The 26703-nt window shown below is 48.9% G+C and overlaps 2 protein-coding genes across 3 annotated transcripts in view; one reads left to right on the top strand and one right to left on the bottom strand.

Moving 5' to 3' along the window:
* Ift140 (intraflagellar transport 140) overlaps window positions 1-26703 on the bottom strand; it is a 93806-nt gene that overhangs the window by 16750 nt on the left and 50353 nt on the right. The window lies entirely within an intron of this gene.
* Tmem204 (transmembrane protein 204) lies at window positions 935-25166 on the top strand. Its single transcript, XM_038324719.2, has 3 exons — window positions 935-1858; window positions 12768-12923; window positions 24388-25166. The coding sequence occupies exons 1-3, from the start codon at window positions 1579-1581 to the stop codon at window positions 24630-24632; spliced, it is 681 nt and encodes a 226-aa protein (XP_038180647.1). The 5' UTR covers window positions 935-1578; the 3' UTR covers window positions 24633-25166.

The following is a 26703-nucleotide window of genomic DNA, read 5'->3' on the forward strand; positions in this document are numbered from 1 at the left end:
AGGTCTGAAAACACTCGCTCCCGTGAGGTGTATAGGTCTCTGCTCGCAGACGACGGTCTGTCTCAGGTGCATTATCACCCACTTTGCCATCTCAGAACCCCCATCCCCATCCCCATCCAAAAGGTAGAGCCCCAGCTGGGTGGTGGTAGTGCATGCCTTTAATCTCAGCACTCAGGAGGCAGAGGTAGGTGAATCTCTGTGAGTTTGAGGCCAGCCTGGTCTACAGAGTGAGTTCCAGGACAGCCAAAGCTGCACAGAGAAACCCTGTCTTGAAAAACCAAAACAAAAGCAAAAAACAAAAAAAAACCCAAAACAAAAACAAACAAACAAGCAAACAAAAAAAAGGGAAGGCTGTAGAGCAGCGGCTCTCAACCTTCCTAATACGGCAACCCTTTAATACAGTTCCTCATATTGTGCTGACTCCAACCATAAAATTATTTTGTTGCTACATCATAACTGTAACTTTGCTACTGTTAGGAATTGTAATGTAAGTATCTATGTTTTCCAACGGTCTTAGGTGAGCCCTGCGAAAGGGTCATTTGGCCTCCTCAAAGGGGTTGTGACCCATGGCTGAGAACCATGCCGTAGACAGTAGGGACTCAGCACGTACCATGCAGTGGGCAATGGATGGATGGACAGTTGGACACCTAGTCCTTAGGATTCTGCCTGCCTGTGATGTCCCTAGCATCAGCTGATCCTGGACCTAGCACAGCTGCTTAGGTTTGATGGCAGCAGGTAAGAGTGTCCTGACTGGCATCCCTGACTACTCCTATGGGACAGGAAGGTGGGAGGGGCAGCCAGGGGGTGGGCTGGAGCAGGCCGTTCCCATCAGGAAGCACATCCTGTTAGTGTCTGGCTCTGTGGCAGAGCTGCTATTTGTTGCAGTTGGCTACGCCCTCCTGCTCACCAAAAACAGCCTCAAAAACAACCATTTCCTCTCTGCTGAGAGACAGGGAAACGGGAGCTCACACACACGCGCATACGCACATTTCCTTGCAGCAGGCATTCTGCTTTCCAGGAGCTGCCACTCGTGGCAGAGGTACCAAGACGGGCCAAACCCACGCTGCTTCCACAACCCTGCTCCTCTCATCGGACTGGCTCCCGCAGGCGAGTCTAAGGAGTGTGACCCAGCTGATTCTAGCACTGTGCGTGCATCCTGAGTTACTTTGTTTTCCGTTGCTGTAGTCAAGAGGCACTGTGGACACAGCCTCCCTGGCCTCTGTTCCAAAGACGACGGCCCACTTACAACTCTGGATTCTCGCTGGTGTGGCTGGGGCCCCAGATTTCTCCCTGGAATGGGTCTTGGGGAAAGCAGCTTCAGCACAGGCTCGTCCCTGCTCCAGGTTCAAGAGGGAGGATAAGGCAGGGCTGTGAGCAGCTCACTTGGACCTGTCCCATGGGCTTCTCCGCATACCGTCCACATCCTCACGTGCCTGGCTGGAGCTGCTGCAGAGTTTCCCAAGGATGAGCGGTGATGTTCTCTAGCTAACCCTAGCAGCAGCTCGGCTTTCTCTGGATGCACAGCAGCTGACCGGGGCTTGCGACTTTCTCCGAGATAGACAGTATTGGCAGCCAGATATGACTGTGCAGAAACTCGTGGCCACAGCTGTGCTGGTGGCCCTTGTCTCCCTCATCCTCAACAATGCTGCAGCCTTTACCCCCAACTGGGTGTACCAGACGCTGGAGGACGGACGGAAGCGAAGTGTGGGGCTGTGGAAGTCCTGCTGGCTGGTGGACAGGAGTAAGGGAGGCACCAGCCCTGGGGCCCGAACCGGACAGGTGGACACACATGACTGCGAGGAGCTGGGATGGGGCTCGGAGTCAGCAGGTTTCCAGGAGTCTCGAGGCACCGTCAAACGTAAGTCTCCTGATTTTTCTGTCACCTTCAGGTAGTTAGGTGAAGGGAGGTTGTGCTCATGATAGTGGTGATGTCAAGGACCCTGGGCCTCGTGCCACCCTGAAAAGCAATGCTACGTAGCTTCCCTGATGGGCCTAGGTTTGCCTCTGGCTTATCTCACAGGGACTTGGCTTCATGTGGCTGGAGGCTCCTTTTCTGCCATTATATGCGGCTGAAGAAGGAAAGATGGGGATACTAATCAAATCCAGATGCTGTCCTTGGTTAAAAGGAAGTGTTACTAGGAGTAAATGAGAAGTGTAAGGACGTGTGGTTGAGTTCTGTCTTTACTCCTGAGGTATTCGGGGTCTTCAGGACAGTGAATTAGACTCTGGCTGGGATGCCTAAGAGGCCAGAGGAAGCACGTGGTAGCGGAGCAGAGTTACCTCCTCCACCCCAGTGGTGGCCTCCTCTTCCAGCTCTCTTCTCCTACCCTGGGGTGAGGAACTTCACTTAAAATAGCACTCAGGTATGAGAGCACACAAAGAAAGGGTTGCATAAATATGAAGATACTACCTAAAGAAAGCATGTCTGTTTACACGCAAGTTCTCTCCAGATGACAACCCCCTAAAGTGCAAGGGGTCTGGCTTACAAGTGCCCGGTCTCTACGACAAACTGCTAGGGAGGCTGCAGGTCAGACAACGCTGTCAGAAGTAACACTGACCTTGAGAAAGCATGAGACTTAGGTGAGCATCCCTCAATGTTGTCAGGGAACTTTCTGGAAATCCTGAGTGATACGCTCAGGGCAGTCGCCTCAAGCCTGTTCCACCAACGGGTTCACAGGCCAGACCTTGAACAGCATCCCCATCTCACTGACAGAGGTACCTATGCTTACAATGGGGGTAGGTCAGCCTCTTGCTTGAGGTCTTGAAAGGCAGGCACTCTTTTACTGAGAAAAAGATCAAAACATATGAACACATTCTCAGAATCTAGGTGTCTCATGGGAGGCCAACTGGGGTCTCTGTGAGATGTGTCAGTAGAGAGCTCTCCCTCTATGGCCATTCTGGCCAGGCAGGAAAGCTAGTTACCTTGAAGGCTCCACCAAGCTTCTAACATGGGTGTGGCTTTGTCCAGGTCTTCTGGGGTAGGGCCAGGTGTAGGCTAAGGGCTTCCGCCTTATATTTCTCACTAGGCTCTGAGAATAGCCAGTTCCACTCTGCACTGTAGAGACTCTGAACAGTCCAGCTGTCCTTGCGATACGTGTACAGTACTGCTTCCCTTTCCTGCCTTGTGTGCTCCAGCAGGTGCATCCCAGGAGCATCTTGTGTCGACGCCCTGTTCTTTCCACTCTCCTCCTTCTGAGGCCTGTTACACACAGGGTCTCTACGACCTCCTCCCTGCCCATGCTGTCTCTATGATGGCATGGCAGTCACAGCTGCTCCTGCCCTGAGGACCTGTGTCTTCCTAAGGTCCCCCCCCCCCGCCCCGCCTATGTGAGCCTGATGCTCACCCATGTTAGTCTCTTGCCTACCTGATAAGCTCCTTAGGCAATTTAAAAACACTTTCCTAAGCTGGGCTGGTGGTGGATGACTGTAATCCTAACATTCAGGCACCAAACCAGGCTAGCCTGGGCTATATAGTGAGACCCTGTCTCAAAAAGAAAAAAAACCAAACATCTTTTGCGATTAATACGGCATTTACAAGTACTTGATCCTCAATGGATCTGAGTAGCAACTATTGTTCAAACAACAGAAAGACATTTAAAAGCTTCTTCTTTTTTTTTTTTTTTTTTTTTTTTTGGTTTTTCGAGACAGGGTTTCTCTGCAGCTTTAGAGCCTGTCCTGGAACTAGCTCTTGTAGACCAGGCTGGTCTCGAACTCACAGAGATCCGCCTGCCTCTGCCTCCCGAGTGCTGGGATTAAAGGCGTGCGCCACCACCGCCCAGCTTAAAAGCTTCTTGATACTAAGGAACAGGCTGAAAATTTTGGAAAACAGGCTAAATGTATAATTCTGGTTGCTAACACAGTTGAACACACATTGAGACTGAAACGCAATAGGAACAAAGCAGCCATCAGTCAGCATTTCCTGAGGGGAAGCTGGTCCCTAACCCCCTGGCTGGGGACAGGGCTGTTTGGCTTTGTGCCCAGGGGCTCGGAGGTAGAGATGATGATGTTGGTCTCTTCCCTTTCATCTTCTCTCCATGAACTTTGCTCCCCACTTGTGCCAACCACTCCAAGTGAGCTCACACACTGTTCTTCATGGACAGAGACAGCAGGAATCGCACGGCCAGTGATGCCTGCTGCCCCCACCCGTGGATCTGTATCACCAGCCTGCAAGAAGACCTGCTACCATCTAAAATCACATCTGTGGCCAGCCTTGAGACTCTCATGCAAAACCCCACCATGTGACCCAGGCGATTCTAGAAATCAACTCTCTGGGGAGGGGCAGCTGCTCTAATTCTGCCATCTAACATCCTTTGCTAGATGAACTTTATAACCCTCCAATGCACTATGGGCATATCAATTGATGTCACAAGGCTGACTAGGTGGCTTGCTCACAATTTCATTGTGAGAAGCAGCTTAGGGCACTGGGGCAAAAGTACAGGCCAGGCCACTCTTAGAATTTTCACACATCACTGGTAGGGCCATCTGGCAGGGCTACCTCCTGCTAGCTCTGTGCTATGAGTTCTTGATGTAGAACACATGGAGTTGGGATCACTCAGTGCTTTTTGACTGCAAGCAACCAAGGGACCACATGGGCCATCCCAAGACATTCTCAACTCTGGTCTAAGGGCTCTGTGCTTCCAGAAGGCTTGAGAGCACTGGAAGGAAACACGGTTCATCCAGGTCAGGCCCAGGCCCTCACGCCTTTCCCATGTCATACTGGGGCCTCTCCAAGAGAGTCATGGGATTTTTTTTTTTTTTTTTTTTTTTTTTGCCAGTTGGCCATTCTGTTATGTGGTACCCAGGGCCTTATTGCTGCCCAGGGACTCTCTTCCCTCAGAGAAGCTGAGAGCCAGAGCCCAGGGGTCTACTTGACTAGTGGAGCCCAGATTTAGCTTCACTCTTAGGTGCTCCCTTTCTCTGTCTCACTTTTCATAGCTTGAGTTATTGGTCAGGGCTTAGGCTGATATGAATAATGAACACAAGGTTGAACCCTGGAACAGATCAGCTGACCTCCATGCCACCCAAGGGAGAGCCCTCAGCTCCTGCTCCTAGGCAGCCCCTGAGCACTGCCACACCCCTTTGTGCCATGGTGGATGTCAAATATTGCTGCCTAGACAGGCTGGCTAGCTGGACACGTGGCCTGACAGACGTTTGGTTAGGCATATTTATGCCATGTTCTCACTGAGGCATCTTGAGCTGTGCACACAGGCAGTACAGCAGACGGTGGGCCTTCTGGGTGGGAGGCAGCAGGGGCAATGACAGTGCTTCTTAGCAGAGCGGGCTCTGCAGCACTCTGTGATTCACAGGATCTCAGGCGCAGGGAGTGAATGACTCTGCGACTCTGTCATGGGATATGGCGGAACTCTAGCTGCCAGGAAGGCAGGATGAGGAAGACAACAAAAGGGGGAGCAGAGGGTAGGACAGACCAGCAGTCAGTTGGCACTCTCTTCCTGGCCCCGTGAGTCACTGCACTGGTTACCATCCCCTCCCTGTACGGGTCACCATCCCCTCACTGCACGGGTCACCATCCCCTCACTGCACGGGTCACCATCCCCTCACTGCACGGGTCACCATTACCCTCACTGCACGGGTCACCATCCCCTCCCTGCACGGGTCACCATTACCCTCACTGCACGGGTCACCATCCCCTCCCTGCACGGGTCACCATTACCCTCACTGCACGGGTCACCATCCCCTCCCTGCACGGGTCACCATCCCCTCCCTGCACGGGTCACCATCCCCTCCCTGCACGGGTCACCATCCCCTCCCTGCACGGGTCACCATCCCCTCACTGCACCAACTATGCCTACCCCTTAGCAAGCCACCTGGGTCATTCTCTTGCCAATCCGCCTTGTCATCTATTCAGCTCCTTTTCTGGCCTTCTGGATGAAGCTTGGGATGCCTGTTATGCTGTTCCTGTACTGTTAACATGACATTTCAACACCTTCCAGTTCTACGACACTTTAGTAGTAGATACTGGGTGGTTATATTAAGTCACAGCTCCTAAATGGCCAGTCATGTTCCTATATGGAGTGTCATAACTTAATGTGGGGAGAGTCACAAAAATCAGGCAATGGTAAAAGTTTCTGAATATCCAATGACCCAAAGCTGATTCCGAATCAAACGGACAAGGTATCTGAGGCGTTCTGGGAAGGGCTCACCTGCGGTTCTGGGTACTTCCCTAGAGCCCTGGCCCTGAACATACAGTGTGTGCACTTGGCACTTCTGTGTGCCTTGTGTTCTCATGCCACGCAGTGCCAGCAGTCGGCTGCCTGAAACACCTCAGCTCGAGCTATGAATGGCAGTGCTTTCATCACGAAGTTTCTTGCTCTTTCAGAAACATAATTGTTTCATAACGAGTAGCAAAGATTTTAGATATTTTCCCTAGCATCATTCCTCAGCATGTATTTATCAAATTGGTATTTCTTTGGATTGAATTATAGTAACTGACTTTTTTCTTTCTTCTTTTTGAGACAAGCTTTCACTATATGGCCTTGGCTGGTCTGGAGTTTGCTAAGTAGACCAAGCAAGTCTCAAACTCAGAGAGATCCTCCTGTCTCTGCCCTAGGTGCTGGTATTAAAGATGTGAGAGCCACCGTTCATTGCCTATTTTTCCTCTTTTATAATGTTTGATTTGCTGACTTGAGTATTGTTTTTAAAAAAAAATCATTAAATTTTTTATTTAAGATTTAGACAGAATTTTAACAATTTCTGAAACCCTTTCAACCATAATTCTTCTATCTTGTGCTATATATTCATGTGAAGCACCCACATGGCAGCTCACAGTCGTATGTAACTCCAGTTCCAGGAGATCTGACACCCTCACACAGATATACATGCAGGCAAAACGCCAATACACATAACATAAAAGTAAGTAAATAATTAAAAAGAAAACCAAAACAGCCAGGCAGTGAAGGCTCACACCTTTAATTCCAGCACTTGGGAGGCAGAGGCAGGTGGATCTTTGGGTTCAAAGCCAACCTGATCTAGCTGGGTGGTAGTAGCGCACCCCTTTAACCCCAGCACTCGGGAGGCAGAGACAGGTGGATCTCTGTGAGTTCGAGGCCAGCCTGGTCTACAAGAGCTAGCTCCAGGACAGCCAGAGCTACACAGAAAAACCATGTCTTGAAATAAAATAAAATAATAAAATAAAATATAAAATAAAATAAAAATATGGGGTTGTCAATATGGCTAAGCTGATAAAACATTTAGAGTTTGATCCCTGGACCCCCACAAGATGGAAGGAGAGAACCAATTCCTGAATGTTGTCCTCTGATCTCTATACACCCTTTATAAAATGTACATTGCTGTACCCTTAATACATAAGCTAATGTAAATAAAGTTTATAAAATCAAAATTTGTATCAACTCTGAGAAATGAAGATGCTCTACATCCTACAGTACTAAATATTCAACCAAACTTAATTCTTTGATTATGTTTTGAGACAGGGTTTTTTCTCTGTGTGGCCCTGGCTGTCCTGGAACTCTTCTTTGTAGACTGGGCTAGCCTGAGTTCAGAGATCCACCAGCTTCTGCCTCCCAAGTGCTGAGATTAAAGGCATTTGTTACCATGCCAGGCAAGATTTAATTGTTTATCAATCACATTCATCTCACTAGTATACAAATTTGCTTTTGTCTTTAATAAGTGGTAAAATTTTATGTATACCAAAGCATTATTTTAAAATGTCTTTATGCTTTATTATCAGTAAAAGTTTGGCTTATATTCCCACTTTACCTACTTATATACCTGAGATATATAAACAAAAAGGGGCTGTGAGTTCAGGCAGTGGTGGTACACACCTGTAATCCCAGCACTCGGAAGGCAGAGGCAGGTGGATCTCTGTGAGTTGGAGGCCAGCCTGGTCTACAGAGCGAGTTCCAGGACAGCCAGAGCTACACAGAGAAACCCTGTCTCAAAAAAAAAAAAAAAAAAAAAAGCAAAACAAAATTACTGCAGGGGTTATGAGTGGGAGAAGCTTAAGAAGCCCTGTTTGGGGTGGAGATGTGCTCAGTGGGTAAGAGCACACGCTCCCCAAGAAGACCTGGGGTTCATTCCCAGACCACATGACTCACACCACCTGTGACTCCACACCCTCTCTGACCTCTATGGGTACAGTATACACACACACGGTGCACAGATTACACATGCAGGCAGACACACACATTTAAAACAATAAATTTAAAAAAGAAACCCTGATGTACAGGGTAAAAACAACTACATGGTAGCTGGGGAGCTGGCTCTGAGGGCAAAGTGCTTACTGTGGAAGCACGAAACCCGCGTTCAGACCCAGGACCCACGTAAATACCAGATGGGCATGGTGACACACCTGTAATTCGATCTCCGGGGGCAGAGCCAGAGGAGTAAGCTGGAGAGCTACACGAGCACCTAGATCAAGGGAAGAGACCTCAGCATATAAGCTGGAAAGTGATCAAGGAAGATGCTTCATGTCAACCTCCGGTCTCCACATGCATGTACATACAAATACAATCACAACCATACCCACAAACTCCAACACATGTGTGACCATGCACATACCCCATATGTACATGTATGCACACACACACACACACATGTATGCATGCTCATGTAAAATAAATCACCACCACCAAGAAGCCCAGTGTACAGATGGCAGAGCATTGTTAAGAAAGTAGGTTGGTTTAGGTAGTCAGGAATGCTTTTCCAGGTCACAGAGGGGGCTTTCTGGAGGGTGCAGCCTGCTAAATGGACAGGGTACCCTGCAGGAGCACCCAGAATTGGGCTGAGCCCCCTGTAATGTGTGGTCATTATCAGGCTAGCTTTAAAGGAGGGAAGTGCAGCCAACAAATCAAAAGAGGGGGCCACTAGCCTGAACCCCAACCACTACCTGCTCTGTTACAAGGCCTTCGTCTGCTGTGGGAGGCAAGAGCCATCAGGCCCTGAAACCACACTTCCTGGGCCTCAGAAAGTCATATCTTTCTGCACAAGGGATATTTTCTTCCTCTACATCTTTCTAGAGTCCATTTTAAGCTGTGCATATACCTTAAGGGATATGCCCGTTTGACTGTTTCCTACCAGAGTCTTAAAACTGCCAGACCCTAGTTCATCTCTTGTCCTTTTTATTACATTTTTAGGTTTATTTTCTATTAGCATGTACACACATGCATGTATGTAAATACATGCACGCTATGGTGCATGTCTGAAGAACAGAGGCCAACTATTCTGATATGTGGGTTCGGGTCGTCAGGCATGCATGGCAAGTGCTTTCACCTCCTGGTCAATCTCGTCAGGCCCTACCTCGTGCCCCTCTGAAGCATCACCCAGCTGCATTAGGGTCTTTAGTGATCCGGCTTCTGGCTGATGGTCACTCTAAGACTGAAGAACACAATTCTCTGTCACCAGGAGCAGGAGCTGCCTGCTCTGCTGCGAGTAAAGCTGGGGAGAAGCCGCTGCTAAGGTGCCCAGCATGGAAAGAAGGTCCAGTCAGTGGCAACCGCTGTTGCTCTGGTGGCATCCTGTGCTGGTGGCCCACCAGGTGCATGGGCTGTTTGTATTGTCCAGTAAGCTTACGGACTTGTATGCCCACAGAACTCTTCACAGAAGCAGCCAGTACACAAGGCTCACTGGGTTCACATCCGTGTGTGCTGCCCTCACATCAGAGGTGGCAAGCTGGAAGCCTGAGATTGGAAGCCTGAGATCTAAAAGGGGCCCCCAAGTTCCAAATGACAGGAGAGTTTTCCACATAGGAAGTCGCTTAAAACACAATGGGCAGGACAGACTGACCCTTGGTCGCAGGAAGTGGCACAAAACCCCTGGATGACGCCGTGTAACTCCACAGCCTAAATATAAACATGGCCCTGAAAGGAGCAGGAGTCAGACACCATCCAGCATGAAGATGGGGTGTGGCACACGGGGCCTAGGCAGAATGGCAGTCACATGTCACAGCACCCCAAGAATAAGATGACTTCTCTCAAATTGCCATAATGGTCTGTGAAGGGACCAAAGAAAAGGGACCACACTTCACTGATGCCATATGGGGTTGAAAGTTCTTCACACGCTTACTGGCCCAGCATGGAGACAAGCTGTTTCTCATCCGGGGTTGCCCTTCGTTTGTATGGAGGCTGACTACTAGACAAAGTCAGCTTCCAAGAACAGAAAAGTGCACAGCAGTCTCTGGCTATTTGGATGAGACTTCTGTGGTCTATGAATTCTAACTTCCAGGCCTGTGTTCTCATTGGCTCTACCCTACTCTACATAATCACCTACTGGATTGGGTCATGAGAGGCAAGGAAAGCAGGAGACTTGAGAATCTGCCTTTGCTGTGTAGTGAGGGGAATCTGGGAGAGAGGGTGGGGCTTTGGGAATGGGCTGGATGGCAGAGCGACAGCAAGGTGCCCGTAGGCCTGGAAGGAGAGCTTACTATCTGCTCAGATACAGAACCCGCAGAAGATGGAAGAATAGGCAGACACTGAGCCTGAGAGCTTTCAGCTATTTGGTAAATCTATATTGCATATCAATACACATTTAGGTCAAACCAAACAGAATTGCCAATACTGGTGGTAATGGTTCAAAGTTACCTTCTAGCCATTTAAAAGCCCACGGAGGTGAGGCAGCCTGCCCCTTCCTTGGGTTGCCTCTCGGTGCTCTGTGAGAAGCAGGACAGGGGATCTCCAGGTCTCTATAAGTAGGGCCTTACTTGGTGGCTCACACAAGAGAAGCCACCCATCTTGTGCATAAGATGGCCAGCTTCTGTGCCCTCCATGCCCAAGAGGAAGACAATCAACAGCAACCCTGGAGGACAGGTTCTTCAGGGATCTCGGAAGATTATGTTCTCCTATCCTGTTCAGTTCTTGTGTTTCTGATGCTAACATTTGTGGCAACCTAATTCTGAAAATCGGTCTTTCAAATCTGGGGAGAATAGCACCTCCAGCCTTCGAGGCCTGCTTTGAGCTGAGCACTGACTTCTCTGCAGCAAGTCTGTGAATCAGAACTCCCTAAATGCTGCCAGACCACAGGCAAGGGAGCATGAGGCTGCACTGGTATGCTCCTCCTGGGTCCACCTCCTGCTTCCTAGCAGTCTCCACTGATATGTTTGTTGTCGCTCAGGAGTAACCTGGGCCTATAAATGCCAGTGTGCCGTGCCAGCATGCCCATCTCACAGTATGGGCTTTGGTGTGACATTTACTACTGGGGGGGGCAAATTCTGGACCAGCTGCCTCTCCCGCTACAGCTCTGCCGTGCTCATCTCCTCAGACCAGGGTGTTGGGCAGGGAGCAAAAGAACGGGAAGCAGGACAAGCATGGTGGCGCACACCTTTAATCCCAGGAGGCAGAGGTAGGCGGCGGCTCTTAGAGTTCGGTGCCAGCCTGATCTACGGACAGCCTGGGCTACACAGAGAAACCATGTCTCGAAAACAACACCCCCCTCCCCAACAAAACAAAACACAGAAAGGTGGTGGAGGAGGTAGGCACAAGGGCTGAAGCACCACTCTGGCTGCTGGTAGAGGAAGGACATGGGGCCTTAGAGACAAATGGGGTGGGAGCCTGGGTTCAGCAGACCCAGGTCTGGCTCCTGCTCTGTCCCTTGCTGGCAGAGAGGCCCAGTAAAGCCACTTAATGTTATAGGCTCACGTCTTTTGCCTATAGGAGGGAGAGGTAACAGTGCTGAGTTTTAAGCTGGGTGTGGTGGCGCATGCCTTTAATCCCAGCACTGGGAAGGCAGAGGCGGGGAAGCTGTGAGTTAGAGGCCAGCCTGGTCTACAGAGTGAGTTCCCAGGACAGTTAGGGCTATGTAGAAAGGAGAGACCAAAACAAAACAAACAAAACCAAAAACCAAACCAAAACCAATGCTGAGTTCTTTTATGTCTGGACAGCTAATTGGGGACAGCAGCTAAGGACCCAGGAGGGTCTATTCCTAAGAAAGGAACCCTCCACTGTTGCCTGAACTTCCCTTCCCTTCTAGTTTCCTTTATAACACAGCACCGGAGTGAAAACGGAATAGTTGTCTTTTTAAGACCCAAGCCAGGAGGATGGGGAGATGGCTCAATGAGTAACTGTTGGCTACGCGAGGTCAGAATCTCCATCTTCAGCCCTTACAACAAATCTGTGTGTGGTGGAGGAGGCCTGTAACCCCAGAAAGGGGAGGGCAGAGACAGGAGGGTCCAGGAGCTCGGTGGCCAGCCAGCCTAGCCAAAATCATGAGATGATGAGATACGGAATTAGTGAGACCCTATTTCTTTCTTTCTTTCTTTTTTTTTTTTTTTTTTTTTTTGGTTTTTTTGAGACAGGGTTTCTCTGAAACTTTGGAGCCTGTCCTGGAACTAGCTCTTGTAGCCCAGGCTGGCCCTGAACTCACAGAGATCAGCCTGCCTCTGCCTCCCGAGTGCTGGGATTAAAGGCGTGCGCTACGCCACCACCGCCCAGCTGAGATAAACTAGAGAGCAGTAGGGAAGACACCTGAAGTTGATCTCTGGCCTCCATGTGCACATACATAAGCAAGTCTACCCCTCCCCAGCGCCACGTGTACACACATGCACGGACCACACACACAAAGACTCAAATAACAGAGCAGCATTCCAACCCTGGTGGAATGTGACTATTGCAGTCAAGCTAGCGGGTCCTCAAATGGCTGGGAAGAGGACAGGATGGCATGAAGACTCCAGAGTAGGTGAGGTGCTTCCAGAAAGTTCTGTTCAGAGAAGATACTGTTTGCATTGCTTTTCCACCTGACTTGGCTCTTCCCTAAGTGGCTCACTATACTGACCACCTGCCTTCCCTCCTTTTGGCCCACAGTACAGTTTGACATGATGCGTGCTTGCAACCTGGTGGCCACAGCTGCACTTGCCGTGGGTCAGCTTACCTTTGTCCTTGGGCTGACAGGCCTGTCCCTGATGTCACCAGAATCCCAGTGCTGGGAAGAGGCAATGGCTGCTGCATTCCAGCTGGCAAGTAAGTACCCAGGGCCACTTTGTGGCCCCCACAAGGCTGGTGGAACTGCTGGGCCTTTTTGGTATCATGGAAGAGTACCCCAGGGCCCTGGGTTGCTTGAGGTTCGGCTGCAGGAAGATGCTCTGCTTTTTCCCCAAGTCTACAGAATCTGTACCACATTGCCCTTCTGTATGTCAGTGTGCTCTTGGTGCCCATTTGAAGCAGCTGGGGAAGAGCTGGCTTATGGCAAAGGTGGGAGACAGACCCAGCCTGGTCCCAGCCGGCCCAGCTGACGGCCACAGAAGGCGGCTTTGTTGGAAATGAGGCTTCATGGGGCCTGACCTGAGCTCGGGGCACATGCTTGCTCATGATCATTGAGAAGTTCACGTAACATGTTATACACAGTCCGAGTGGACAACATATGTCAACCCATGCATGCATGCATGCATGCTCCTATCCTATCTGTAACACAGATGCAGACCATAACCTGGCCTTGCATGACACTGGGTCCTCAGAGAGCGGAGCTGTCTTTCAGTACTGCATCAGCCACAAACCTGCCTAGCGATCTGAGGGTACTGTGTGCAAGATTAGACAATGTAGGAGCAAATTTGCTGTTATTTACTTATCTGTTTGTTTACTTTGAGACAAGATCTCACTACGTAGCCCTGGTTGGCCTGGAACTCATTATGTAAGCGAGGCTGGCCTCAAACTCAGAGATCCGCCTGCCTCTGCCTCTGCCTCTGCCTCCTAAGTGCTAGGTTCAAAGGCATGCGCCACCGCGTCTAGCTGAAAATTTGCTGTCTTTAAGGGCCAAGAGTGGTGTCACCACAAGCAGTGACCCAGTGACTGGCAGAACTGTAAAAGGCTTGGACTTGTGGTAGGAGTCGTGGTGGCTGTCCCATTGCTCCTTCCTGTGGGCTCAGAGCTGCTCGATTCGTGAACTAGGAGAAGTTCAACCGTCTTGCAGCTCTCTGAGGACGTCAGCTATGCAGTCTACAGACAGACGAGGGCCCGCAGGTGCACAGGAGCAGGTGTGGACACTCTAAACCGACCTTCCCTTTCTGGCCTAGAATGCCAGCCATTCCTGTGTCCTAATCGGGGAAATGGCAGGAAGTCTGAAGTGAATCATTCTAGGAATAATGGATCCTGGGCCTTTATCTTTCTTGAGAAACAGTTTCCAGAATGAGGTTGCCCGGTATTTATGTGCTAGAGAACGCCTGGTGGGAGTCAGGAAACCTGCTACCCTGAATGCTAAGAATAGTGTGGCGGGATGGTCCTGGGAAAGTCACTTCCCTGTGGCCAGTCAGAGGCAGGAAGGGATGGGGGTAGGGGCTTGGAAGAACCCAGGGCTCAGTGGCAGGGCAGCTGGATTTGTATCCTGGCTCTACCCATGTGAATGTGAGCCAATGACGGAGCCAGCTGCAGTTCACCCAGCTGCAAATACAAGGTCATTTCTGTGGCTCCCACTGGCGACGAGGAACACTGAGATGAGACATGCAGATGTGACTGAGGGTCAATCCTGCCCTCTTCCCAACTTTACCACTGAACGTACAACATGGGACATGTTCAGAGGTTTCTCACTTCGCCCTCTACTGACCAGACACACACAACAAACGGCTTCTTCCCACTGAAGCGACAGCCCCCACCATCTGAATCTGTCCTCTCAAGAAGGAAATGGAAGATTTTGAAAACATCACAGTAGAAGCTGAGCTTTAAAAAGATATCTTGTTAGGAATGCATGTCTTTAATCCCAGCATTCTAGAGGCAGAGGTAGACAGGTGTCTGTGAGTGCAAGGCCAACCTGGTCTACGCAGCAAGTTCCAGGCCAGCCAGAGTTACATGATGAGACCCTGTCTAAACCAACTCCTCCCAAAAAATAACAAATAAAAAAATTAAAAGACATCTTAGTGGCAAAAAAGAAAAAGAACAATAGTTCTTTCACTGTTGTTTTTTAATTCTGCACTGCTCTTGACTGTGGAACTACTCCTAGTGTGGTAATCAGCCCAGTTGCTGCGCATCTTCCTTAACCATCCTACAGACTCTTACTTGGAGTCATCGGAACTTGGGTCTGGTGGCAGGACTGACAACAGCCTTCCTGCAAGCATCTGTTTCGTGAGAAAATAGTGTTGCTTCCAAATATTCATTGAAGAAAAATCAAAGTGAGGAAAACTTCCATTAACTGAAATTATCTTTGGCAGTCTTGGAGGGGATGTATCAGGGCCTCCAGAAGGGTACACCCCTACTTTGAGTATTTCGAGGCCAGCATGACCTCTGGAGAGGTTAGATCACCTCGGTCCAAAAACTCCCCAACAGCTGGAGCCCAACAGAAAACACAGAGCACTGAGGGCGGTGGCCCCCAGGGGCAGTTTGGGAAGCTTCTTGTGCCTCCCAGGCTGCCCTGTCCCTCTGCATCTGACTATACCCCTGACAGGTCTGTTTTGCCCAAAAAGGAAATGCATTTGGCCTGTTTAGACTCATTTCATTGACAAACAGTACAGAGAGCAGCTATGTGCCTTTCTTCTATCACACTGCTAATTTTAGAGCCGGGTTTTTTCCTGTGCTTGGGTCTGTTTTAAAGCCAGGGAGAGACTGTGGGGCGCCAGGATGTCCTGTCACAGGACAAGGAAACGCCTGCTATTACCTGTTGTCAAGCGGACCAGTGCTGGGGCGAGGTGGGTGGGCAGGGGGAAGAAGATGCTAATGAAAGAGCAAAGTATGTGGATTGACTGAGGAGGCTGAGAAACCTTGGCAACCAGCAGAAGCAGCAAACTCAAGGGAGGACTCTAGTAAAAGTCTATCCCTCCTCCTGTGAGAACCGCAGTTCTGAGGACCCTTTCTCAGCAACGTCAGGGGCAGCCATGCCGATCTACTGTTTTCATGGACTGTCAGCAGGCTCATCTGGTGTTACCCTTTATATCCACCCCGTATGTGCAATGGCATCCCCAGGTCTGCTAAGGGCTTTCCAAGCCTGATTTTGCTTTACCTGAAATCTGGAAAAATTCCTTCATGACCCTTATTCCATACCCTCAACACTGCTCTCCGCAACGCCAGAGTTTCCCCTGTGAGAGCAGCATGCTGTGTGTCTGTCATGGAGGCAGGTCCTAAGAGACGTGCCCACCGAAGATGTGGGGAAGCAAGGAGGGGAGGTGGCTCTGACAGTTTTTCTGCCACCATGACGCAGTGCCACAAGGTCTGTCTTGTTCTTTCCACTTTCTTTTTCTCTCATTCTCCTCTCTTTTTGCCTTTCTGTGGTAACTAGCACAGCATAGGTTAAAAAAATGCCAGGGTTTCCCATTGTCTCCCACCCTAGGCCCATTTAGTGTGTGGATCAGTTGGCTGTCAGCTCAGGAAGATAGGGCATACAGAACCCTCGCAGCAGTGCCTCGAGCAACAGTGCCCTCATGATCCCAGCAGGAGGGTCTGTAATGAGAAGCTGGACTGCCAGGGTCCTGAGCATCTGGCTCCTAATGCTGGGGCTGAGTGCTGTTGTTCTGGCCTCTCCATAGAGGACCATGCACATGGAGGCGCTGTAAGCTCACGTTCCCACTCCGTGCGCCCATTTGTTTCCTCTGCTCTACACTGGGGTGGCTTCACAGCTCTGCCTAGGAGGCACCTCAGCACTACATGGCTTTTGAGGACTTCTGAATTCTTCAGGTGTGCCCCAGCTAGAGTGCTGGATCTGGCACAGGTCAAGGGTCCCACACCTGGCTCTGCCTACTACCAAGTCCTTGCTGACTCCCTTCATCCTCTGTCACCCGAATATGAGGCGGGGCGCATGACCTTCTTTTCTGATCTATAGGTATACTGTCTTCGGATGTCACCAGTGCTGTTATCCTTCCCTAAAACTCTGTGGTGACACACACCCACATGGAGGAGACACCATACCCAATGTATGTTCTCTGTGTTCTTTTTTTTTTTCTTTTTATTAAAAATTTCCCTCCCCTCCCCTCCCCTCCACCCATACCCTCACTCCCTCCCTCTCCAGGCCAAGGAGCCATCAGGGTTCCCTACTCTATGTTAAGTCCAAGGTCCTCCCAACTCCCCCCAGGTCCAGGAAGGTGATCAACCAAGCTGACAAGGCCCACACAGAGCCTGTCCACGCTGTAGAATCCAAGCCCATCACCATTGTCCTTCCTGGGCTCCCCTGCCATACATGGGGTGGGTGAGCTATCCTTCCCTCTAGAGTTGGTTAATTCTGCACGTCTTGGGGGGCCAATTATTTACTAGGATAAAGATACACATCCAAAGTGCAATTCCTCTGCCATCATTAGAGCCTTGCTGCCCAATGAGTCCACTGCGAGGGTACTACAAACAGGGTCAAGCTGGTGAGGTCATCACTGCACCGTAGTCATGCCAGTATGGCACTACTGATACATGCAAGGGCATACGGCATCCTCTCTATGGAGTTCCAGGCTTAGAAAGCTCTACAGTTTGTTTCAGGAGCCAGAGAGATGGGAGTGGAAGGTCTTGGAAAATGGCAGTGAATGTGTAATCCTGAAGGCCATGTTTTGCACTTGAATTCTTCAAAAGCTCCTCTTCCACACCCATTACCATTATAGTCTATATAACCCATTTCCAAATCTCTTTGGACAATGGCAGTATATAGCAAAAACAAAACAACAACAAAGGCCTAAGCATGGCATATAGCACCAATTTCTTTTCCTGATGCCTAGGGCATCCAGGGAGAATGTGGGTTGTGCAAGTTATTTCATAATTAATTGCCTTTATGGTGGAAGGAAGCTAAGCCTTTCTCTTTTCCAACATGTATGTATTGTATATATGAGCATTATGTTCTGGTAATTGAGCCCAGGACTTTGTGCATGTAAGACAAGCACTTTACCACTGAATTACAACCTCAACTATTAAAAAAGTAAAACAATTTTTTTTGTTTTATGTGTTTTGAGATGGAGTCATGTTAGGGGGCCCAGGCTAGCCCAGAGCTCTCCACGTAGTTCATGATGGCCTGGAAGTCACTATATAGTCCTATCTTCTAAGTGGTTCCTACAAGCATGCATCACCATACCCAACTTTAGTCTTTGGCTTTTTGAGACAGTCTCTTGTCATGAAGTTCACGTAGGTTTTCAATTTGCTATGAAGCTTGGGTCGGCTTCAAACTCACAATACTCATGTGTTCCCTCCTGAGTGCTCTATTACCTGCATGCTCCATCATACTTGGGGAAGAAATCTCCTTTTATGGAAGCTTATCAACAAGCCCAAGTCTTTTGTGACACAGTTTTGGTTCTCTGAAATTGGTGGGCATGTACTTGCCCATTTCTGACTCCTTGCAGTTTGACCTCTTCAGTTCAACCTTTGCAAAGCCCATTGACAAAGCATGTTTTACTTCACACACTTATTAGTCAATGGATGTTAGCAGCCACCAAGACCACTGTCAACACGGCTCTGGGTTGTTCTTTATCTCTTGGCTCAGCTGGTTTTGTATCTGGTCAAAACTGCCAGAGGTCAGGCATGGTGGGTGGCACACACCTTTAATCCTAGCACTTGGGAGGCAGAGGCAGGTGGATCTCTGTGAGTTAGAGGCCAGCCTGGTGTACACGACAAGTTCAGGGCCAGCTAGGGCTACACAGTAAGACTCTATCTCAAAACAAACTAACGAACAAACAACCTCTCCTAACAACAAACCAAAAGCTCCCTACAACTAACCACCAGAGCCTCTCCTGTGTCACACGTGCTGGTTTTCTTTATCCTGTCCTGGTAACTGTAAGGTTTCTTTTAATGGCAAGACTTAAGCTCACACTCGGCTGTTTACTGTTCTCGGGGAGACTGAGGCAGCTAGTCTTTACAGAGTTAGTAAACACGAACTGAAATGGCGTCTTAGGAGCTGGTGGGAGATCTGATGTCTTCTTAGACTTGCAGATCTTGTCGTGGCAAAGCATCCGTGGCTTGGACTGTGCTTGGATAATTTCCTTTTCTGTGTTCTTCATCTGGTCCAGCACTGCTCTGCACCCTAGTTATGCTTCATCTCTCCTCTCTGTCCTCCTTCCCCAGCTGAGTCATTTGAGAAGACCACAATCCCTTACTCCTCAGGGCCTCAGATCCTCCGACCACAAAGAGCCATTTGGATCAAAAACTCGGCTTTAAGTCACATAGTGCTGGGTCTTTTAACACAGGGATTCAAGACTAGTGATAAAAGAGACAGGGGCCTGGCTTGTCCCTTTCCCCTCACTGCATACACATGCTGGACATGCCGACCCTAGCGGTGTCCGCGACTGTCCCTTTGTCTGTGTGCTTGTTAGAATCCAGTTATGTTCCCGCTAAGGCACAGGCACTTGGCTTACTCAATGGCGGAGGAGCACCAGAGGTCAGCCCCAGTGTCTTTCCTCTGATGCCACCTGTGTATATGTTTGACAGTCATTCCAAAAGGAAGACCTTGTGACAGAAGCTTAGGCCCCAGGAAGAAGGCAGGAAGGAAGAAAGAGAGGAAAGGGACGCTCTCCACTGCGCTGGAATTCACACCGCCCTCCACTGGCCATGGCACAGGAAGAGGCTGTTTGCTTTGGCAACGGGACTTCATAGAGATGGAACCGATCCCATGTGCAGAACGCAGCACTCGCAGAAGCACTTCCCTTTGGGAGGTTTCTGGTCAGGCTGATTACATCACTGAGAATCTGGGGGAGAGAAGTCTTCAGGGGAAAGGACACAGAGGAGAAAGGGAGCCTTCTTTAGGGACTAATTTAGTTTAGGGGTAATGAAAGTAGAACTCCAAGTGAAAGCCAACCTCAGCTTACTGGCCCATCCCCTTCACCTAGGCCTATGTCTCTGAAGCATAGGGGATCCACAAGAAGAAGCCAGCCTTATTTCAGAATAATGTCTGTATTGCAATATGCTGAGTCAGCCGACTTCAGGCGCCTTCTCACACAGGACGGGAGCTCGTGTAGCCATGCATGAATTCATGGAGCGACACGTCTCTCATTTGCTTTTTATTGATGACACATGGAAGGGGTGATTTCTTTGAATCACCCATCTTAGTCCACAGTGTCTCATCTGTTGGCTCAGGGCAGGACTTGGACTGCAGCTGACTGCAGGAGCAGCAGGATGCTAATAGCTATGCCTGTTACAGTGTATCAGGTCCCCTTTTGCAGGACACATGACTCTGGGCTGGCCTTGATACACCTAGCTCCCCGTGCTGAGATTCCCTACAGGGCTCCCCCCTGTTGGGAATGAATAGAAGGTTCCACTTCCCCTTTGTCTGTATGTGTCCTAATGTGGTCAGAGTTGATCTATGACAGAACTGAAGCTCATGCTGATCTTTATACAGAACGAGCCACATACAAAACATTTGCTCTCTCTATATAGCCCTGGCTGTCACTATGTCACTATGTAGACCAGGCTGGCCTCGATCTCAGAGATCCGCCTGCCTCTGCCTCCTGAGTGCTGAGATTAAAGGGGTGTGCCTTCACTGTCTGGCTGTTTTTTGGGGGCAGGGGTCTGAACTCAGATCATCATACTTGCATTGCAGGTATTTTGCCAACTGAGCCATCTACTCAACCCAAATTTACAGTTTTTATCTTCCAACTTATATTTTCAGGACATAGAGGGCTATACCAGATCTTTTATGCACATGCAAATTTACATTTCTTTATTTATCAACACAATAAATGTTCTTCCATTTTACATGGTGTTCCTGGAAGCAGATCCATTCTCTGAAACTTTAGTTTGTGTACATGATAAATAATATAGCTAGCCATGGAAACAATGTATTATTAAGCTTACATGCATATGCTGGGGCTAAGGAAAGAAAGGAAGGGTTGCAGCAGATTGTGCTTAGTGGTAGGGCACTTGCTTAGCATGCACACCCCACCCCACCCCAAAAAAGGAAAGAAGAGGAAGCAAGGAAGGAAGAGAGAGAGAGAGAGAGAGAGAGAGAGAGAGAGAGAGAGAGAGAGAGAGGAAGAGAACTCAGCAATGTGTCAATGTGTCTGATGCTGGCAAATGTCAGGCAGGTAGAGGTGCCACTCTCTAGCCTGCATCGTATGCCTCCCCAAGGGGACGGACACTGGCCTGTCACAGTTAGTATATGCTTGGCTCTTAGGATGTTAGGGAACAGTAGCCCCGCAGAGAACTGGCACGGGACTGGGAGGCTTGTCTGGTCTACTGCCTATACTGACTGTCAAAGTGTTTCTGGTTTTTTGTTTTGTTTTGTTTTGTTTTTTTTAATCAGAGTTCAATGCCCACACCTTCTGGTGCGATAAGAAACAATCAAATCTTTGGGAGGGTAAACCTAGTTCTTAGCTTCCTCGGATAGATACCTTTGGTAGAACTGTAGATTCATTATCCTGTGAGCTCCAAGGCTAAATGCCTAACATGGTCCTTGGGAGACTCAGTAGGTGGTGGCTCTAGTTAAGGGAGACTAATTCTGATCATCCTTTAAGATCAAAGTGGCCGGGCGTTGGTGGTTTATGCCTTTCATCCCAGCACTTGGGAAGCAAAGGCCCATCTCTGAGTTCGAGGACAACCTGGACTACAGAGCAAGTTCCAGGACAGCCAGGGCTACACAGAGAAACTCACAGAGGTCCATCTACCTGACTCTGTCTCCTCAGTGCTGGGATTAATGGCGTGTGCAACCAATGCCTGGCAAAAAAATTTCTTGTAAGGGGTTACCTTCAGATCCTTTTTTGTTTACACATCAGTGATGCAAACCAACTCCAAGACACACAAGGGGGTTGTGTGGGTATTTGACCCTGAGTGGTAGCTCACCCTGAGGCTGTGGCAGCCAGTTAGTTCATCTGTTCCATTTTGATGCTGGATATTATAGATGTAAAGTTGGGGCCACTCAGCAAAAACGTAAAATCTTGTAGCTATGTGTAGTGAACACATGTGTGTAGGCTAGAGGTTGACTTTGGGTATCTTCCTCTACTGCTCTCTAGCCCCCCCCTTTTTTTTTTAAATATTTATTTATTATGTATACAATATTCTTTCTGTGTGTATGCCTGAAGGCCAGAAGAGGGCACCAGACCTCATTACAGATGGTTGTGAGCCACCATGTGGTTGCTGGGAATTGAACTCAGGACCTTTGGAAGAGCAAGCAATGCTCTTAACCACTGAGCCATCTCTCCAGCCCTCTCTAGCCCTTTTTAAAAATATCATCTTGTGTGTATGTACAATGTGTGTGTAGGAGTGTGCATGTCACGGCACATGCATGGCACGCACGGAGGCCAGAGGACAATTTTTGTGGAATCGGTTCTCTCTTCCGGGGATTCAATTCCAGTGGTCAGGTTGTGTCATTGGGCAGCAAGAGGCTTTACCCACTGAGTCACCTCACTGACACTGGATCTGGAGCTTGCCCTCTGGGTGAGGATGGTTGCCTACTGTGTGCTTTTCTCCTTCCCCAGGACCTGCTTGTCTCCATCCCTTAGTTACAGGCTCACACTGTCAAGTGTGGCTCTCATATGAGTTCTGAGAATCTGAATTAAGGTTCCCTGCACGGCAAGCATTCCACCCACTGAGCCATCTCTCCAGCCCTATCAAATTTTAAAAAATGTTTCTTAGCATTCATAGGCCAAAAGGGAAACTTGGGGAAAGGAGAGGAGGTGCGAAGACACTAGGTAGCAACTGTCTGCTGACAGCCATGCTTCCTCCTCCTTGCCCACCCTCTTGACACCTTTCTTTCTGCTTGGTCTTGCTTCCTTAGGCTTCATGCCCTTCCTTGTTCCAACCTCTTCTCAGCCTTGCCACAAGAATACAAAGATGGCATTTGACAGCTTCTTACCATACCAGGAGGTGTGGGCATTGGATCTGATTTAAAGCAAAACAAAACAGGAATGCTTTGACAGACAGTCAGTATAGGCAGCAGACCAGGCCAGCCTCCCACTCCCATGGCAGTCCTCTGCGGGGCTACTCTTCCTTAACAGCATAAGAGTTAGGCCTCAGTTCCAGCCTCTTCTGAGTCTTGACACAAGCACAAAAACTCCTCTGGCTGTTAAACACGTCCAAAGACATGAGAATGAGGGCAGCGTGAAAGCGCTTCTGCACGCCTTAGACCTAACACCAGCTCCAACTGCCTACTCTACTAACATGAATGTCTGCAGCATGAAGCCTCGCTCTTCACTGGTAGGAAGTCGCCTGTAGTAAGCAGGTGGTGCAATGGAATGCAGTGTGTGTGTGTGTGTGTGTGTGTGTGTGTCCCCGTCTGTCCCCTATGCAGTGTGTGTGTGTGTGTGTGTGTGTGTGTGTGTCCCCGTCTGTCCCCTATGCAGTGTGTGTGTGTGTGTGTGTGTGTGTGTGTCCGTCTGTCCCCTAGAACTTGCTTTATAGACCAGGCTGGCCCTGAACTCAGAGATCCCCTTGCCTTTACCTTTTGAGTGCTGGGATTAAAGATATAAGCTACCATACCCAGCTTGGAATGCAAATTTTAATAGCTTTTCATATATGAAAAATTCCACAAATCAACATGGACATGAGGTTTTTTATTTGTTTGGTTTGGTTTTTTGAGATAGGGTTTCTCTGTGTAGCTTTTTTTTTTTTTTGGAGCCTATCTTGGAACTTGCTCTGTAGACCAGGCTGGCCTTGAACTCACAGAGATCACCAGTCTCTGCCTCCCAAGTGCTGGGATTAAAGGCGTGCGCCACCATCGCCCGGCATGGACTTGAGTTTTAATAATTTAGGACAAGATGGGGGAAGCAAACTCTTTCAGCTTCTACTTTCCGGAAGGCGCAACGAGGATGCGATGACAACGGCCATGTTTTAGAAAAGTCAGAGCCTTCCAGTCTGTCTCTCTGTCCCTGACTTGTCTGTCTCTCTTTGCTCTGGGACCACAAAGAGTATTTAAACTGACCCCCAGAGAACAAACACATGGTTTTCCGGTCTTCCTTCCCCGGCTCCTCTCTGGGGTGCTCGAAAGCCATCTGGGAACATTGGTACCCATTAAATTTGGGGTTTTTCTAATTCGGTTTGATTTGATCTGATTCTGATTAGTGCGTCAGTGGAGAGGCTTATCAGGGTGCAGAAACTTTTCATCGAGCCAGGCTCCAACCTGGCTGTGCTTGCCAGGTATGGGCTCGAGGTCACCCTGATCAGAGGAGAGGGAACATCTGCTCCCTCTCACAGCAGAGTCATGGGTATGAAAACTCCCCAACAGGGATTTAAACCAGCAAATGTCAGTCTGTTTCCAGATAAAATTAAAGAACTGTTTTTGCTTCAAATGAATCAAGCATTTATAAAAGTCAGAGGTAATTGAACTCAGTTTAACAAAATGATGGTTGGTTCTGTCTGGGGCTGGGAAGGCTGCCTGCCATGTGTGGGGACTGTAGAAGCCATACCGACCCTGAAGAGCACACATGATGCCCAGAGGTTGATGGGAGAGGACCCTCTATTGTCTCCTCCTGCAACCTCCCTGGTGCAAAGGGCAAGAGATAAGAAGGCTGACACAAGGTAGCTCAGCCCCCATCCTAGGAGGTCGGCACGGAAGGACAGCTTGCCTCCTGGATGCTCAGATGCAACCTACTGACCTATTTTCTCCTCTCCGTAGGCTTCGTGCTGGTCATCGGACTGGTGACCTTCTACAGAATTGGCCCTTACACCAACTTATCTTGGTCTTGCTACCTGAACATTGGTGCCTGCCTTCTGGCCACCCTGGCGGCTGCGATGCTCATCTGGAACATTCTTCACAGGAGGGAGGACTGCATGGCACCGCGGGTGATTGTCATCCGTCGTTCTCTCACGGCACGGTTTCGCCGCGGCTTGGATAATGACTATGTAGAGTCTCCATGCTGAGAACACCTCATTGGGACTTTTGCTATGAATAACCAGTGTAACGTCATAGTCTAGAAACCAACAGCCTGTTCCAGGCCCTGCTTGGGCAGAGGTGTGGGGCAAGTTTGGATTACCTATATATACATATGTATGATACTCATGTACATGTATTATGTTACATATGAATATATCATGTGTCTATATGTCATGTGTGCCACCCTATTCTGACACAATCTTCCTTGGCCAGCACAGCACGGTTTCGCATCATGCAGGTTTAAAAGGTGGAGACTGGAAGCTGAGGCAGGGAAGGAGGCAGTGTGGGCACCTTGCTCTCCACCTCCATTTGGGGTTAATTTATTCTGTATCTACTAAGATGGCATCCCTAGTTAATTTTACAAAGCGGAACATCCAGGAAGCTTTCCATGAAGGTCTGATAATCCTTGAGTGACACAGAACTTAAAACAGGTGGAAACGGTTTCACGCCAGAATCAGGTCAGCAGTGTACGTTTTACTCCTGATTATTTGTCTAAGTTAAAATAAACAGAAGCCTCTGAACTGTGTCTACAACTTGTGTTCTATAAATTCCATCCATAGCTGTTCATTTTTTTTCTGAGACTTTTGTGGGATGACCTAAAAAGGGCTGAGAAGACCTCACTAAGGATCCCTAATTCATGGTTTGTGCAACCCCGATGTGCACATCTATGAAGTCCACATTCATGCACCCTGAAAACTGTGGCCTGTCATAGCAGATCAACAAACAGAATGGAAAGGATGAAATCTGACATCTTTTCCCAGGAAAACCTTCAGTCTCTCTCCAGCCAGGGCAGGGTAAGTACTGGAAACCTCCAGAGGTCATACTGCTTTCAGACAGGCTGGATTCCTAGTCTGTGCCTTCCCAGAAATATGAACCTCTCGGGTTAAAAAAGGCCCACAGAACCCAGGGCTGCCCGACCGTACCTGTGACCAAGGTCCTGGTGCACCCTTGCTAGATAGCTCCTCATGGCCGGCAGGAGGCAGGAGTCGCTGCTGGCATAGGCATCAAATGAAACTGGCACTAACAGAACATGAAGCCGGGAGTGAGGTGCTCTCCTCTGGCTGCCTTTCCTAGTAAATGTTGAGTCTGTTGCTTTCAGACTTCTTCTTTTTTTTTTTTTTGTTTTTTTGTTTTTTTGTTTTTCGAGACAGGGTTTCTCTGTAGCTTTGGAGCCTGTCCTGGAACTAGCTCTTGTAGACCAGGCTGGTCTCGAACTCACAGAGATCCGCCTGCCTCTGCCTCCCGAGTGCTGGGATTAAAGGCGTGCGCCACCACCGCCCGGCTTGCTTTCAGACTTCTAGTGACTAAAGTTGATTGGTTTAAATTCTGAAGCCCATCCTGTGCCAAAGCTTTATCTTTAGTCAGAATAAACAGTGAACAGATCGGCACCTTAAACACATAAAGAACTGATAGTGACAGGTAAGCATTTATGGACTGGCCACATGCAACATACAGCACACTGTGTAGAAATGAGCAAGTCCACGTCCACTATAGCACACAGATTCAAGCACTTAGCTATGACTTCCTCCCACTTGTCTCTTTCTATAAGGCATTTTAATTCCTAGTCATACACTAATACGATGTATGTGCCCATACACATTAGTATTGTGTATATGCCTATATAAAGTATATTAAAGGTCTAAAAGTGGCCATGCAGTCTGCTTCAGGCTTCGATCATGTCCACAGGAAATGAATGTTATCCAGGAGAGACTGAGATATGATATTCAGCCTTGCTAGACAGCTCAAATTAAATGTCTACATGGCCAGTGTGGGAAAACCCTCCCAATTGCAATAAACCTGGACCTCAGTGGCTGTCAGTGACAGTGGGCGAGGTTCCTGACACCCGGAGAAGTGCAATCCATGCTGTGAAACAATCACTGCATGTAAGCCGTGGCAGGAGTTCATGCCAAGCATTTCTTTTCCTTTTTAAAAATATATAATTTATTTCTATTTTATGTCTATTGATGTTTTGCCTGCATGTACATCTGTGTGAGGGAGTCAAAAGCCCTGGAACTGGTGTGAGCTGCCATGTGGGTGCTGGGGACTGAGCCGGGTGCT

Source organism: Arvicola amphibius, chromosome 4 (assembly GCF_903992535.2).
Source record: "Arvicola amphibius chromosome 4, mArvAmp1.2, whole genome shotgun sequence".
NCBI classification, from domain to species: domain Eukaryota; kingdom Metazoa; phylum Chordata; class Mammalia; order Rodentia; family Cricetidae; genus Arvicola; species Arvicola amphibius.